At 44.9% G+C, this 16,429-nt stretch overlaps 1 protein-coding gene across 3 annotated transcripts; it reads right to left on the bottom strand.

Moving 5' to 3' along the window:
• Nucleotides 1–632: 632 nt before the first annotated feature.
• Nucleotides 633–1,952, bottom strand: srxn1 (sulfiredoxin 1 homolog (S. cerevisiae)). Of its 3 annotated transcripts, none has more exons than XR_005478070.1 (2): nt 1,844–1,952; nt 633–1,087 (listed from the first exon to the last, which is right to left on the bottom strand). XR_005478070.1 is itself a non-coding variant. In XM_039007630.1 (2 exons), exons 1-2 carry the CDS (start codon nt 1,499–1,501, stop codon nt 881–883), a joined length of 354 nt encoding a protein of 117 aa, XP_038863558.1. In that variant the 5' UTR covers nt 1,502–1,648; the 3' UTR covers nt 633–880. The 3 variants fall into 3 exon arrangements, 1 of the variants encoding a protein (XP_038863558.1); XR_005478071.1 differs by lacking the exon at nt 1,844–1,952 and adding an exon at nt 1,656–1,829; XM_039007630.1 differs by lacking the exon at nt 1,844–1,952 and adding an exon at nt 1,355–1,648.
• Nucleotides 1,953–16,429: the final 14,477 nt, after the last annotated feature.

The following is a 16,429-nucleotide window of genomic DNA, read 5'->3' as shown; positions in this document are numbered from 1 at the left end:
TCAAGTATGTCTAATACTAGTCTGACATTGTTAGACATATGTCTGTTCCTCATAAAGCCAGACTGTGTTTCATCAATGATCCGGCTCTGGTCTAACTTGGGTTAGTTCTAAAGATCTTTGACGTAGGGCCGTATTCTGACTTTAGATCCGTGTGGTTAACTCAAGTTTGTGTGCAAATCTGACGTCAATAAATTACTTTTGACTTTTACACTGTCTTTCGTTGTAGCATAATCATTTAACTTAAAATAACTATTAGCGCTTCCAATTATGTTAATAAAAAATGTATACATCTAAGATGCACAATGCAGAAATCGCTCCGCCATTTCCTGGTTGCTAAAATTAAAATATTCCGTTTATGTGACAAAACAAGCAAGTATAGCGTAGAGAATCATTGTACCACCTAAATCGCTGTGAAATATATTTTCCATAACCAAAAATATTGCATTTTAAGCTTTTTGAAGCTGGTGTACAAAACCGAAAGTAAAAGCAAAAATAAAACTTAAGAACAGGAAGCATAGAAATAACGCACATCTACTGCTTCTTAGACTTGCTTTCAATGAAAATGACAGACCTTTAACACACATTTCTATATGCATTTTGTCAGGTTGCACAAAAAAGTTACATATTGCAGCTTTAAGGAATCTTACTTCTTTATTTCTATTTGTGATATGCAATTGGGGTTATTTGCATTTTGAAATATTACACAATGCTCCACCTTTCAGCATCAAATGTGATACAGGAGGGGAAATACATGATATAACATAATATAAACCAGTTACATCTCCACCTGCTTGTCAGTACTTGCACTGCACATTTACAGTTGAAAACACTGATTCACATGGAGTATAACATGGCTCTATAGTCCTCAATTAATCAAATTTCACTGTAGGTCTGGGGTTGAGGCACCCAAGTAAGTGTGCAGGTCTGCAACATTTGATTTGAAGATCTTTGCTGGAATGGTTTTCATTTTCAACCATTTGTTTGCCTCAAACCGGTGACAGCCTCCAAAGTAGTAGTAACTTCCTCCTTCCCTTCCCTTGATCCAGAGTATATCAATGGGAGGAACAGTGCTGATGTCTATAGATTCCTATGAGGAAAAATACAGTATTTGGTACATTTTCCTATTCTATTTCAGAGGTCATTTATCACACAGAACAAGGAAATACACGTTTGATACATTCAATAAACATGGCAAAAATGTGTCATTCACACTAGAGGTTTATCAGTCTAATACAGTAGCCTAGTTTCTCAATTAAGAAGATAATCTTCACTATTTTCTTGCTGCCGTCTGTATTTATACCACCACCACTTAACAATCAACTCTCTTATGGTTTGATCTAGGCCACATTTTTACCGGTATTGTACCCATAAGGCTCTGAACTTTGCTCTCGTCTAGTACAGGAGGGATTGGTCGTATGATAACTTCAATTGGCACGTTATAAACTTCCTCGACGTTGTCCGAATGAATAGACCTATTTTCGTTGTTTTTATTAATGTCCATTATATTAGACTATGAGAGATGCTCAACTGGTAGGTAAAAATGTGTGGTTTCCATTGCTCCCATTCTTCAAAGATCGAAACGTTTAGTTAGCGCAGAGATATTAGAAGAATAAGGAGATAGGAATCCCATCGTGCAGGGACGTATAACGCCTCACCCAGCAGACTGCCGAAAAATCGCGTTCATGTTGTCATGCTGCGTCATGCGGTTGCTAAGCTAATCGTCCCGCAGTCCCTTCTCAAAGTCAGGGTATGAGTCGAGAAACCTGCCTATTTTCCTCGAAAGTACGTAATGTCACGATTCCAAAGCTATACTATATTACAGAGAACAAGTGAATTATCTCACATCTCGGAAAGTATTTGTAATGTTGTACTTCTTGTTGACTAAATCCATGCTAATGCTCATTGAAAGAGTGCGCGCCTTGTCCCAGAATTACCCAGAATGCACTGCGAGGCCCATTGACGACACATGGGCAACGCACATAATGCGCTAATACGAGTCCAATGGACTTTCCCATCTACTCGAAAGTAACTCTGATTGGAGTCCTACTGGCTTTAAGCGCAGAAGTATCGTATATCATTTTCTTCTTCTATGGTGTTTATGGCAATCTGCAAACAACATTAAAGGTGCATGCCGCCCACTACTGAATGGGATGAAAACAAACTTTAACACAAATAATTGTCATAAGGGAAGGGCGAAAAAATAAATACTTATAATATTCAAAAGTAAACAAAACAATTAAAACTGTACTCCTTTAGTCAGATTCAAATATCTATTCAGGTCAAATCAAATGTTATTGGTCGCAGACACATACAGTATTAGCAGGTGCTATTGCGGGTGTAGCAAAATGCTTGTGTTCTTAGCTCTAACAGTACAGTAATATCTAACAATACACAACAATACACACAAATCTAAAAAGTAAAAGAATGGAATTAAGAAATACAGAAATAACAGGATGAGCAATGTCAGAGTACGGAGTATAAACATATTTAAGTAATAAGGCCTGAGGAGGTGCGGTGTATATATAATTTAACCTTTATTTAATTAGGCAAGTCAGTTAAGAACAAATTCTTATTTACAATGATGGCCTACCGGGGAACAGTGGGTTAACTGCCTTGTTCAGGGGCAGAACAACAGATTTTTACCTTGTCAGCTCGGGGATTCGTATATGGCTAACAGCTAAGGGCTGTTCTTACGCACAATGCAATGCAGAGTGCCTGGATACAGCCCTTAGCTGTGGTATATCGGCCATATACCACAAACCCACAAGGAGCCTTATTGCTATTATAAGTAGAGTAGAGCAATAAAAAATAAATGTCAGCCAATCAGCATTCAGGGCTCGAACCACCCAGTTCAGGGCTCGAACCACCCTTCACCTTTTCCACATGTTGTTTTACCTTACAGCCTTATTCTAAAATGGATGAAATAGTTTTCCCCCTCATCAATCTACACACGATACCCCATAATGTCAAAGCAAAAACAGGTTTTTAGATTCTTTTGCAAATTTATTTAAAAAAAAAAAAAACTGAAATATCACATTTACATAAGTATTCAGACACTTTACTCAGTACTTTGTTGAAGCACCTTTGGCAGCGATTACAGCCTCATGTCTTCTTGGGTATGGCGCTACAAGTTTGGCACATCTGTATTGGGGAGTTTCTCCGATTCTTTTCTGTAGATCCTCTCAAGCTCTGTCAGATTGGATAAGGAGCGTCACTGTGCAGCTATTTTTAGGTCTCTCCAGAGATGTTTGATCGGGTTCAAGTCCGGGCTCTGGCTGGGCAACTCAAGAACATTCAGAGACTTGTCCCGAAGCCACTCCTGCATTGTCTTGGCTGTGTGCTTAGGGTCATTGTTCTGTTGGAAGGTGAACCTTCACTCCAATCTGAGGTCCTGAGCACTCTGGAGCAAGTTTTCATCAAGGATCTTTCTGTACTTTGCTCCGTTCATCTTTCCCTCGATCCTAACTAGTCTTCCAGTCCCTGCCGCTGAAAAACATCCCCACAGCATGATGCTGCCACCACCATGCTTCACCAGAGGGATTGTGCCAGGTTTCCACCAGACGTGACGCTTGGTATTCATGCGAAAGAGTTCAATCTTCATTTCATTAGACCAGAGAATCTTGTTTCTCATGGTCTGAGAGTCCTTTAGGTGCTTTTTGGCAAACTCCAAGCGGGCTGTCGTGCCTTTTACTGAGGGGTGGCTTCCGTCTGGCCACTCTACCATAAAGGCCTGATTAGTAAAGTGCTGCAGAGATGGTTGTCCTTCTGGAAGGTTCTCCCATCTCCACAGAGGAACTCTGGAGCTCTGTCAGAGTGACCATGTGTTCTTGGTCACCTCCCTGACCAAGGCCCTTCTCCCTGATTGCTCAGTTTGGCTGTGCGGCCAAACTTCTTTCATTTAAGAATGATGGAGGCCACTGTGTTCTTGGGGACCTTCAATGCTGCAGACATTTTTTGGTACCCTTCCCCAGATCTGTGCCTTGACACAATCATGTTTCCAAGCTCTACAGACAATTCCTTCGACTTCATTGCTTGGTTTTTGCTCTGACATGCACTGTCAACTGTGGGACTTTGTATAGACAGATGTGTTCCTTTCCAAATCATGTCAAATTAATTTAATTTACCACAGGTGGACTCCAATCAATTTGTAGAAACATGTCAAGGATGATCAATGGAAAGGATGCACCTGAGCTCAATTTCGCATCCCATAGCAAAGGGTTTGAGTACTTTTATACTTAAAAAAAAAATTGTAATAAATTTGCTAAAAATTCAAAAAACCTGTTTTCACTTTGTCATTATGGGGTATTGTGTGTAGATATACGAGGACATTTTTTTATTTAATCCATTTTTTAATAAGGCTGTCAGGTAGCAAAATGTGGAAATAGGGAAGAGGTCTGAATACTTTCCGATTGTACATTTTGGACAGTATATGGATAGAATATGTAGTATATCTGAAGAACACGTAGGATTGAATAGAATATGTACAGCAATAGTCAAATAGGACAGGCCTTGACTAGAATATTCCCAGTCACCTTGCCGTGGTTAAATGCAATGGTTTGTGCTTTCAGTTTTGGGCGAATGCTGCCATCTATCCACTTTTTTGATTTGGATAGGTTTTAATTGTCCTGGTGGGAACAACATCCCCTATGCATTTCAAGAAACAAGAAAATGCTCATCCAGAAGCAGCGCTCCTAGTGGCCGGGGACTTTAATGCAGGCAAACTTAAATCTGTTTTACCTGATTTCTACCAGCATGCAACCAGAGGAAAATAATTCTAGACCACCTTTACTCCACACACAGAGACACGTACAAAGCTCTCCCTCGCCGTCCATTTGGAAATTCTGACTGTAATTTTATCCACCTGATTCCTGCTTACAAGCAAAAATGAAAGCAGGTTAAATAAGGTCTGGCCGCCTGACAACCTGCCCGCTTGACCCAATCCCCTCCTCCCTTCTCCAGGCCATCTCTGGAGACCTTCTCCCATTCCTCATCAACTCATCCCTGACCACTGGCTGCGTCCCCTCTGACTTCAAAATGGCCCGAGTTGCTCCCCTCCTCAAGAAACCAACAATTGACTCCTCTGACGTCAAAAACTATAGACTTGTATCCCTTCTTTCTTTTCTTTCCAAAACACTTGTGTCTGCTGTCTCTGATCAACTTTCTCGTTATCTCTCTCAGAACGATCTTCTTGACCCTAACCAGTCAGGCTTCAAGACGGGTCACTCAACTGAGACTGCTCTTCTCTGTGTCACGGAGGCTCTCTGCACTGCCAAATCTGACTCTCTCTCCTCTGTATCCACTGCCTTTGACACCGTGAACCATCAGATCCTCCTCTCCACCCTTTCAGGGCTGGGCGTCTCAGGCTATGCACACTCTTGGATTGCATCCTATCCGGCAGGCCACTCCTACCAGGGTGACGTGGAGAGGATCTGTGTCTGCACCATGTACTCTTACTACTGGTGTCCCCCAGGGCTCGGTTCTAGGTCTTCTCCTCTTCTGTCTGTACACATTTACATTTACATTTACATTTAAGTCATTTAGCAGACGCTCTTATCCAGAGCGACTTACAAATTGGTGCATTCACCTTATGATATCCAGTGGAACAGCCACTTTACAATAGTGCATCTAAATCTTTTAAGGGGGGGGGGGGGGGGGGGGTTAGAAGGATTACTTTATCCTATCCTAGGTATTCCTTAAAGAGGTGGGGTTTCAGGTGTCTCCGGAAGGTGGTGATTGACTCCGCTGACCTGGCGTCGTGAGGGAGTTTGTTCCACCATTGGGGTGCCAGAGCAGCGAACAGTTTTGACTGGGCTGAGCGGGAACTGTACTTCCTCAGAGGTAGGGAGGCGAGCAGGCCAGAGGTGGATGAACGCAGTGCCCTTGTTTGGGTGTAGGGCCTGATCAGAGCCTGAAGGTATGGAGGTGCCGTTCCCCTCACAGCTCCGTAGGCAAGCACCATGGTCTTGTAGCGGATGCGAGCTTCAACTGGAAGCCAGTGGAGAGAGCGGAGGAGCGGGGTGACGTGAGAGAACTTAGGAAGGTTGAACACCAGACGGGCTGCGGCGTTCTGGATGAGTTGTAGGGGTTTAATGGCACAGGCAGGGAGCCCAGCCAACAGCGAGTTGCAGTAATCCAGACGGGAGATGACAAGTGCCTGGATTAGGACCTGCGCCGCTTCCTGTGTGAGGCAGGGTCGTACTCTGCGAATGTTGTAGAGCATGAACCTACAGGAACAGGCCACCACCTTGATGTTAGTTGAGAACGACAGGGTGTTGTCCAGGATCACGCCAAGGTTCTTAGCGCTCTGGGAGGAGGACACAATGGAGTTGTCAACCGTGATGGCGAGATCATGGAACGGGCAGTCCTTCCCCGGGAGGAAGAGCAGCTCCGTCTTGCCGAGGTTCAGCTTGAGGTGGTGATCCGTCATCCACACTGATATGTCTGCCAGACATGCAGAGATGCGATTCGCCACCTGGTTATCAGAAGGGGGAAAGGAGAAGATTAATTGTGTGTCGTCTGCATAGCAATGATAGGAGAGACCATGTGAGGTTATGACAGAGCCAAGTGACTTGGTGTATAGCGAGAATAGGAGAGGGCCTAGAACAGAGCCCTGGGGGACACCAGTGGTGAGAGCACGTGGTGAGGAGACAGATTCTCGCCACGCCACCTGGTAGGAGCGACCTATCAGGTAGGACGCAATCCAAGCGTGGGCCGCGCCGGAGATGCCCAACTCGGAGAGGGTGGAGAGGAGGATCTGATGGTTCACAGTATCAAAGGCAGCCGATAGGTCTAGAAGGATGAGAGCAGAGGAGAGAGAGTTAGCTTTAGCAGTGCGGAGCGCCTCCGTGACACAGAGAAGAGCAGTCTCAGTTAAATGACTAGTCTTGAAACCTGACTGATTTGGATCAAGAAGGTCATTCTGAGAGAGATAGCAGGAGAGCTGGCCAAGGACGGCACGTTCAAGAGTTTTGGAGAGAAAAGAAAGAAGGGATACTGGTCTGTAGTTGTTGACATCGGAGGGATCGAGTGTAGGTTTTTTCAGAAGGGGTGCAACTCTCGCTCTCTTGAAGACGGAAGGGACGTAGCCAGCGGTCAAGGATGAGTTGATGAGCGAGGTGAGGTAAGGGAGAAGGTCTCCGGAAATGGTCTGGAGAAGAGAGGAGGGGATAGGGTCAAGCGGGCAGGTTGTTGGGCGGCCGGCCGTCACAAGACGCGAGATTTCATCTGGGGAGAGAGGGGAGAAAGAGGTCAAAGCACAGGGTAGGGCAGTGTGAGCAGAACCAGCGGTGTCGTTTGACTTAGCAAACGAGGATCGGATGTCGTCAACCTTCTTTTCAAAATGGTTGACGAAGTCATCCGCAGAGAGGGAGGAGGGGGGGGGAGGGGGAGGAGGATTCAGGAGGGAGGAGAAGGTGGCAAAGAGCTTCCTAGGGTTAGAGGCAGATGCTTGGAATTTAGAGTGGTAGAAAGTGGCTTTAGCAGCAGAGACAAAAGAGGAAAATGTATAGAGGAGGGAGTGAAAGGATGCCAGGTCCGCAGGGAGGCGAGTTCTCCTCCATTTCCGCTCGGCTGCCCGGAGCCCTGTTCTGTGAGCTCGCAATGAGTCGTCGAGCCACAGAGCAGGAGGGGAGGACCGAGCCGGCCTGGAGGATAGGGGACATAGAGAGTCAAAGGATAAGGAGTACACCAAGTCACTCGGCACTGTCATATCCTCACATGGTCTCTCCTATCATTGCTATGCGGATAACACTCAACTACTTTTCTCCTTCCCCCCTCCTGACACCCAGGTGGTGACACGCATCTCTGCGTGCCTGGCTTGAATGTCATCCCCCCCCAGAGTGCAAAGAACCTTGGCGTGACCCTGGACAACACCATTTTGTTCTCTGCAAACATCAAAGCAGTGACCTGCTCCTGCAGGTTCATGCTCTACAACATCCGTAGAGTATGACCCTACCTGACACAGGAAGCAGTACAGGTTCTAATCCAGGCACTTGTCCTCTTCCATCTGGACTACTGCAACTCGCGGTTGGCTGGGCTCCCCTCCCCCCTGCAACTTATCCAGAACACAGCAGCCCACCTGGTTTTCAACCTTCCCATATTCTCTCATGTCACCCTGCGCCTCCGCACACTCCACTGGCTTCCAGTTGAATCTCCAATACAAGACTAAGGTGCTTCCCTACTGAACAGCAAGAAGAACTGCCCCTCCCTACCTTCAGGCTATGCTCAAACCCTACACCCTAACCCGAGCACGCCATTCTGCCACCTTAGGTCTCTTGGCCCTCCCACCCCTACGGGAGTGCAGCTCCTGCTCACCCCAGTCCAAGCGCTTCCCTGTCCATCTTCCGAAAACTGAAACCCTACCTCTTCAAACAGTATCTTAAATAATCTTGCTAAATGTATTATTGTTAATTTAAGCAGATCTCCCCCCCATCTTCTAGCTCTGACTCTACTAACAGCTACGCTACCGGTCAAAAGTTTAAGAACACATACTTAATAAAGGGGTTTTCTTTATTTTTACTATTTTCTACATTGTAGGATAATAGTCAAGACATCAAAACTATGAAATAACACATATGGTGTCATGTAGTAACCAAAAAAGTGTTAAACAAAACCAAACATTTATTTATATTTGAGATTCTTCCAATAGCCATCCTTTGCCTAGATGACAGCTTTGCACACTCTTAATTAATCAGTTAATCAATTGGCTACCCGGACTATTTACATTGACCTCTTTTATTTGACATTCTTGCACCGGCTCTATGCACAGTCACTGAACTCTACCTAGACACTAACACACGCTACTACTACTGACAATCCAACACACACACACACACATACTCACACACTGCATACACTCTCACACACACAAAACACACAAACACATGCATATTGACGCCAGACACACACACTCACACATAGACACACTTTCACACTCTTCGCATACGCTGCTGCTACTCTGTTTATTATCTATCCTGATTGCCTAGTCACTTTACCCCTACCTCTATGTACATATTACCCCAATTACCTCAACTACCTCGTACCCCTGCACATTAACTGTGTACCGGTATTGTTATTTTATTGCGTTACTATTTCATTTTTTTTGTATTTTTGCTATCTATTTATATTGTTCTTACTTTGGAACTGCATTGTTGGGAAAGGGCTCGTAAATAAGCGTTTTACGATAAAGTCTACACCTGTTCTATTCGGCGCATATGGCAAATAACATTTTACTTTTAGGTTCTAGATAGCACCTTGGATTCACTAGATTCCACGACCACTTTACAACTCTTACTTCCTTATTTGTTTGCCACTGTAATCCATTCCTTCTCACTCTCATTTCCACTCGACGTTCCATCAGTTTCAAACAAAAAATCTGCTTCTGCCATCTTCCTGACCATGCAGCCGGATTCCACCCTATCAGTGCATTGCCCACCTCGTTTGATGGAATACCAAATCAAATAACATCAAAGTTGATTTGTCTCGTAAACAGATTAGTAGATGTTAAAGCAGGTGCAGCGAAATGCTTGTGTTTTTAGCTCCTGCATTGAATACCCATTCTAGCCTGCTGATCATGCCAATGTATTGTGCCGTAGGTCTACCATATTTATCTGATTTGTTAAATGGGAAAGCCAAAACTATAGGGTTGGATTATTATACATTAATGCATTATTATTATACAATCATAAAACATGAAGTTGATGTGAATCAAAATAATACCTTATTTCCCCAAAGTTGTGTTGCATCCCATCATGATGGAGAGAAATTACAAAGGAATATTTAAAAGCGCTGATATATCTCCCTATGTATCCTAGGGAGTGTAGTTCAGCAAACGATTAAAGTTGACAGGAACTTTTGTAATATTCTGCTTCTGATGATAAGACATTTTAATCAGAACCTGCAGTCTTCTCTACTGTATGTGAGACAAAATACTATTTACTAACATCCCAGCCAAACTGAATCTCATAAACATGTATCCTAGCAATTAGTCATGCAGTTGAAAATAATAAATAAACAGAATAAATAAGCAAACAGACTCTTTAGGTGACAAACTTTTTATAATGAGGTTCGCACTTCGTTTTGAAGTGTTAGAACATGATATTATGCTTTTTCCTTCAAAGAACACTTGGATGATTATGTGCAGATAAAAATGCTATTTTTGTAGGGATTTCAAAGAGTGAGCCAGGTTGCTGTGGTAACTAAAAGGACGTCTGGGCTCGGTGCTTTGCCCAGGTATTACTGGAAAGCTTCAAAGTAAGGAAGAACAACTGATGGTTTCTCCAACCCACAGTCAAGCTCTCCCACTAATGAGACAATTAAAAATGAATTATTGGACAGGAGAAGCAGGTTACTGCATTAAATCTTAACAAATACTTTGAACTTCAATATGATTGAATATTATTAATTGGTCACAAGGGTTATTAGCTGCAATCTAAAGCCCATTGTTAAAGAGGGAAAAAACACCTGTCCTAAAAGTCAACAATGGAATAGAATAACGAGTTTGGCAATGTAGGGTGTACAATCTCAGACAAACCAAATGGCATATAGTATACAGGATATGTTCTGTGCTCAAAGCATTAGCCTTCTATACTGATGAATTTAATGTATCAGATGTATAAGTTATTGAATTAAAACAACACTGTACTCTCCCTAGCATGACCCGTAGATGTTGCCATCCTCACTTATCAACAGACAGTGCAGTTATTTTATATACATTTTTGCATGTGTGTTGGTTTTCAATATCTGAGCTGCAAATATAAATATTATCTAAGGTTACAAATCTAAGTAACACATCTCTCCACTGTCAGCACATCAGTTTCTTTATATATGCAATGCCACATCCAAGTCACTACTGCTTTGCTGTCAATCGCACAAACTGTGAGAATCACACATCAGATCATCTGATTTACTATCAATCACACATCAGATCATTATAGGAGAGGGAGAAGTCTTGTCACTCACATCCAACAAACATGTAAATTACCCCTACAGTATGTACTGTATTTCCAGAAGTCACACTGCAATTTCTATAGCCCATAACTGTCACAGCAGCACTACTTCCCAGTACAGTAGCTAACATATCTAAATAACCTAGATTGAGTTAGTCATACAGGTACAGCGTCAGGTCACGGAAGAGCAGTTCTCACATAATGATTTGCAGTTAATATTAGATTTCATCCCTCATGGGATTGTCGCGCTGGAGCTCCTCAAGAAAATTACCTGCCCACTCTCCGACAGCAGAGCTATGAGCTAATTTAATTTATTACACAGTGACATGCTTTTAAATTCAGAATTATTCTTACAATGATGTTCAGTTTGTGTTTATACACTGTGTTGAACATGCATAAATGTAAAAACAAACACATATTTGGACCATTTAGCCAAAACAGGAAATAAAGGCGAGGAGTTGGGCTGTGCCTAATTCAAGCAGTGCTTTTTTAAATTTTGGCCTGAACGTTGATAAAAAAAAGTGAAACTCAGATGATTTAAATGCACAAAAATCTTATTTTGACATTACTTCAAAAGAGAAGCATAAGGAAGAGGTGGCCACTCTGCCAAGAGAGAGAGGAGCAAACAGATGGGTTTTACATAAACAGCACAAACATCAAGAACACTGAGATAAAGAGCTTGGCAGTCTCAGCTGATGAAACAGGGAGGAATCGAGAGGCTTTAATGAGCAAGATACCCACTGTTCTTTGGGGTCTAATAAAATAATGAATCAAATAACGCATCATATTCGCTCCTAATGGCCGGGTGGCTGGATCTGTTGGTGGAGGAAGGAGATGGCAGTAGCCTGTCAGGCACCAGAGAGACATGAGGATGTGTCCCAAATGGCACCCTGTTCCCTATAGTACGTTGCTTTTGACCAGGGTCCATTTCAGACGGTGCCATGATGTGAGGAGGACGTCCACAGAGCCATGACTGTCGTCTCAATCATCTCTCTCAGCATTCAAAGTCTGATCATTTAAAGCCCATCTTATTACACCCAGGCTCAGCGCTGGCCCTAGGCTTTTGGAGGCCTAAGCAAAGTTTTGTTCACAAAACGACAAACATAGGCTAATTTGGTTCAGGACAACCCAGGTTATAAAGCATATCATCCTTGTAACTGTGGCTCAAACATAGTGATCATAAACGTTGATACTGTAAATGACATGAGTTTTCAAATATGGAAATGTGGAGTGCACATTTGAACTCATGGGCCTCCCGGGAGGCGCAGCGATCTAAGGCACTGCATCGCAGTGCTAAAGGCGTCACTACAGATCTGTGTTCGATCCTGGGCTGTGTCGCAGCCAGCCGCGACCGGGAAACCCATGAGGCGCTGCACAATTGGCCCAGCGTCGTCTGGGATAGGGGAGGGTCTGGCCGGCTGGGATGTCCTTGTCCTATCACACTCTAGCGACTCCTTGTGGAGGCCGGGCGCATGAAAGCTGACTTCGGTCGCCAGCTGTACAACTGTTTCCTCCGACACATTGGTTCTGGCTGGCTTCCGGGTTAAGCGGGCAGTGTGTCAAGAAGCAGTGTGGCTTGGCGAGTCGTGTTTCGGGAAGACACATGCCTCTCCCGAGTCCGTATGAGAGTTGCAGCGATGGGACAAGACTAACGTACGCTAACCCCATTCTGTACAAATGTGCGCAACTGCGACATTCAAACGAGGCTGCAAAGAAAACTATTGGGACTGTAGCGACTGTGTTGACATCAAAATCTGGGGTGTGAACTGCGTTTCTATTCAAGCGTTGATTGACATGGTAATGGCTCTATAGTATTGAAGAAAAGTTGAAAAAACTGACCCCTCCGACGCTGTATGTTACATCGTGACGTGTCATGGCGTAACGTACAGCACGCATAAAGCAACTAATTCTGTCTTACAGCCTCTCTCCACCAGGTGTAGCACTTCTCTCACCGTTTAAAAACAAGGGACAGGGACAGGGTAAGGGGGGGATACCTAGTCATTTTTTGCGTCATCACTGCAAGCTATCATGACCCTCTAAAGCCTCTGTTTACTTCTGAAGATCACTTTAGCACCGCCCCCTAAAAACCTGATTCAAATTCGACACAAACCTTCAAATAGGTATGTAATGACACATTATATAAACTCTTTATAGTGTTTTATTTACATTTTAGAGGCTATAAGGTGATAAGTTGGACAGATCGAGTGAAAAAAGCCGTTTCCCCACACGACATCTCTCCTTCTCACAATCACGCAGTAGGTTTCGCTTCCCCACCTGCCATTTTTAAAAAGACCCGACGGAGCTCATTGCCTTCTTCAATCATGCAGAGATGGGCATCATGAAGGGCTAGTCATTGATTTTGTTGGAAAGGGGAGAAATTGTGCTTTACAATGGTATTGATATTACAGTTGATCTGGAAGTATTCCGTGTTTTGGGCGCTAAAATAAGGTCAATTGTACGGACCAGCGCAATGTACAAAAGTGAGTTAGTTTACGTTACCAATTGGATATCACAAAATTGGGGAGAAAAACTTGGACTCATGGGTGTGTGGTTTGCTTGTATGACATCAAGTGGTATTTATTATCCTCAATGTCTCATCTTTCATTACACATCGACTCCTCTCGATTTACAGCATTTCCCTCACTCGGACAACAAATGTGCAAAAGTACCCCAATTAGTGGGAAGGATGGGGGCCTCTTCTTGTCACGCGTGGTGCTCAAGTTTATAAAGTCTGTCAGTTAAAACCCATAAAGCGCTGCAAACCGGAGAACCTGAGCTCTGACGTCCTGTATAGCATGTTACTGTACGGCCACGAGGTTCCAATTTAGGTGCTTATCAATGACAAAATCTGCCATTTTCAACCTATATACGGGATGACAGATGGAGAAACATTTTTGCAGTTTTAAAGCTAATTTCCCGCAATTCTACACATTTTTCCATGACTTATGAGTGAGAGTGACAAAATCTATGGGGGCCAGGGCCCCTGTGCACTTGCCCTGTAATTCGACCATGATTACTACAAGTTTAGATAGCTGGCTAGATTAACTTACCAGTCTAAAACATTTTAGCTGACATGGGTTAATTGAGAGACTGTCAGTGACTGACATAAGAGAGAAACTGTTGATGGAAAACTAAATTTCAAAATTAGACCCTGTGTATTCTACTATCCTAATGCTCAACAGTAAGCCCTAAGCGACCGTTTATGTTGTTTCTTCCCAGGGCTGGCCCTGCCCAGGCTGCACATCCAGGGGGAAGTTATGGTGATGTAATTGGATTCCATGGGTCCTCACTTTACTGCCACATAATGAAATTACCTGTTTATTGTCATTGTTAAATCTGGCCTGGGACAACATCTTGTCACGCGGAGCGGAACAGGTGAACCCAAGAGCAGACTCAGACGAGGAGACTGGGATGAGGTAACCAAGGTATTTATTGAAACACGGGGGGAAGATTGAGTGCAGGCCAGGGGAAGCTCGGGCGGGTTGCCGGAAACCGGGCGCGGAGGCTGAGGCTGGAGCGAGAGCTGTTGGGATAGGGTAAGCAGGTCCGGAGGGGAATCCAAGGTAGCGTAGAGTGGGGAATCCAGGACAGAGTAGCAGGACTGACGAGAAGTCGGACCAGAGTCAGAGCGGGCAGAACTGTAGCGGAGAGGAAAACAGGTTCAGGCAAGGGAAAACAGGCACAACAGAAAGAAATGGCTAGAAACATGGACTGACTGAGCATAGATTACGATCTGGCAGTGTGGAAGTGGCAGGCCTCAGTATTTGTAGAGGTCTTGATTATGGAACAGGTTGCAGCTGGTGGGGATCTGTTCTGATTCCAGCACACCTGTCTCTACACACACACAGAGCACTGGGGGAGTGGTGGCAGGTCAAGGAGACACACGATGAGCACTAGAGGGTGTGACAGGAGCAGATGTGACAGTACCCCTCCCTCTACGGGCGCCAACGCACGGTATAGGCAGGATGGTCATCGATGAGCCGAGGGGGTGAAGGAGCTGCTGCAGGAGGAGACAGGGGACTGGAGCAGACAGGTTTAAATCAGGGACACATGGAAGGTTGGGTGGGTCTTAAGAGTCTGGGAGTTTCAGGTGCACAGCAGAGGGGTTAATGACACGATCAATCTCAAAGGGACCAATGAATCGGGGGGGAAATTTCCTGGAAACCACTTTCAAAGGCAAGTCCTTCGACAAGAGCCATACCCTTTGGCCTGGAGTGTAGACTGGAGCTGAGGCACGGTGATGGTTAGCTTGGGATTGGGTCCTGGCGGAGGCATGGTGAAGCGCAGCCCGGGTCCTCCTCCAGGTGCGATGACAACGGCGCATGTGGTCATGGACTAAGGACACCGCTACCTCGACTTCTTGGGCAGGGAACAAGGGGGGTGGATAGCCCAGAGCACACTCGAAGGGTTTCATACCTGACGAGGCATTGATGAGGGTGTTGTGGGTATATTCCACCCAGGGTAGCTAAGCACTCCAAGAGGAAGGGTTAGCCGAAATCACACAGAGTAGGGCAGTCTCCATCTACTGGTTGGCCTGTTCGGTCTGGGGATGATATCCAGATGAAAGACTAACATTAATACCAAGTGTTGAACAGAAGCCTTTCCATACCTGGGATGTAAACTGGGGTTCCCTGTCGGAAACGATGTCAGTGGGAATGCCATGCAGCCGAAACACATGGGATACCAGCAGGTCCGAAGTCTCCTTGGAGGATGGAAGCTTGGAGGGGAATGAAGTGAGCTGCTTTGGAAAATCTGTCAATAATGGTGAGGATGACTGAGTTACCGTTAGATGGGGGAAGGCCAGTGACGAAGTCCAGAGCTATGTGTGACCAGGGGCGACTGGGTATAGGAAGAGGGCGAAGTATACCGGAAGTGGGTTTGGTGGAGGTTTTGTTCTGGGCACAGACTGAGCAGGCTGAGACGAACTCCCGGGCGTCTCTCCCCATGTGGGCCACCAAAAGCGCTGACGCAGGAAGGTGACAGTCTGGTTCATGCCAGGGTGACAGGTGAGGTGAGTACAATGGGCCCACTGAAGAACTTCAGAGCAAACTGAATCTGGAACAAACAGAGCCTTTCTAGGACCGTTACCTGGGTCAGGCTGGTTCTGTTGAGCCTGGCAAATGTGGGACTCGATCTCCCAGGAGACAGCGGCAAGGATGCAGGTGGATGGCATAATGGTCTCTGGCTCGGAACCTGTGTTGTAGGCGGTGAACTGATGGGAGTGGGCGTCAGGCTTGGTATTCTTAGATCCGGGTCGATAAGTGAGTGTGAAGTTGAATCTTCCAAACAACAATGCCCACCTGGCCTGCCGTGAGTTCAGACGTTTGGCGGTCTGGATGTAGGACAGGTATTTGTGGTCTGTCCACACAATGAAGGGGAGAACCGAGACCTCCAACCAGTGACACCACTCCTCAAGTGCCAGCTTCACAGCCAGAAGTTCCCGGGTACCTATGTCGAAATTTCTTTCTGCAGGTGAGAGCTTG

This window comes from Salvelinus namaycush, chromosome 14 (genome assembly GCF_016432855.1).
Source record: "Salvelinus namaycush isolate Seneca chromosome 14, SaNama_1.0, whole genome shotgun sequence".
Lineage (NCBI taxonomy): Eukaryota > Metazoa > Chordata > Actinopteri > Salmoniformes > Salmonidae > Salvelinus > Salvelinus namaycush.
This window is presented reverse-complemented; position numbering and strand designations above follow the sequence as displayed.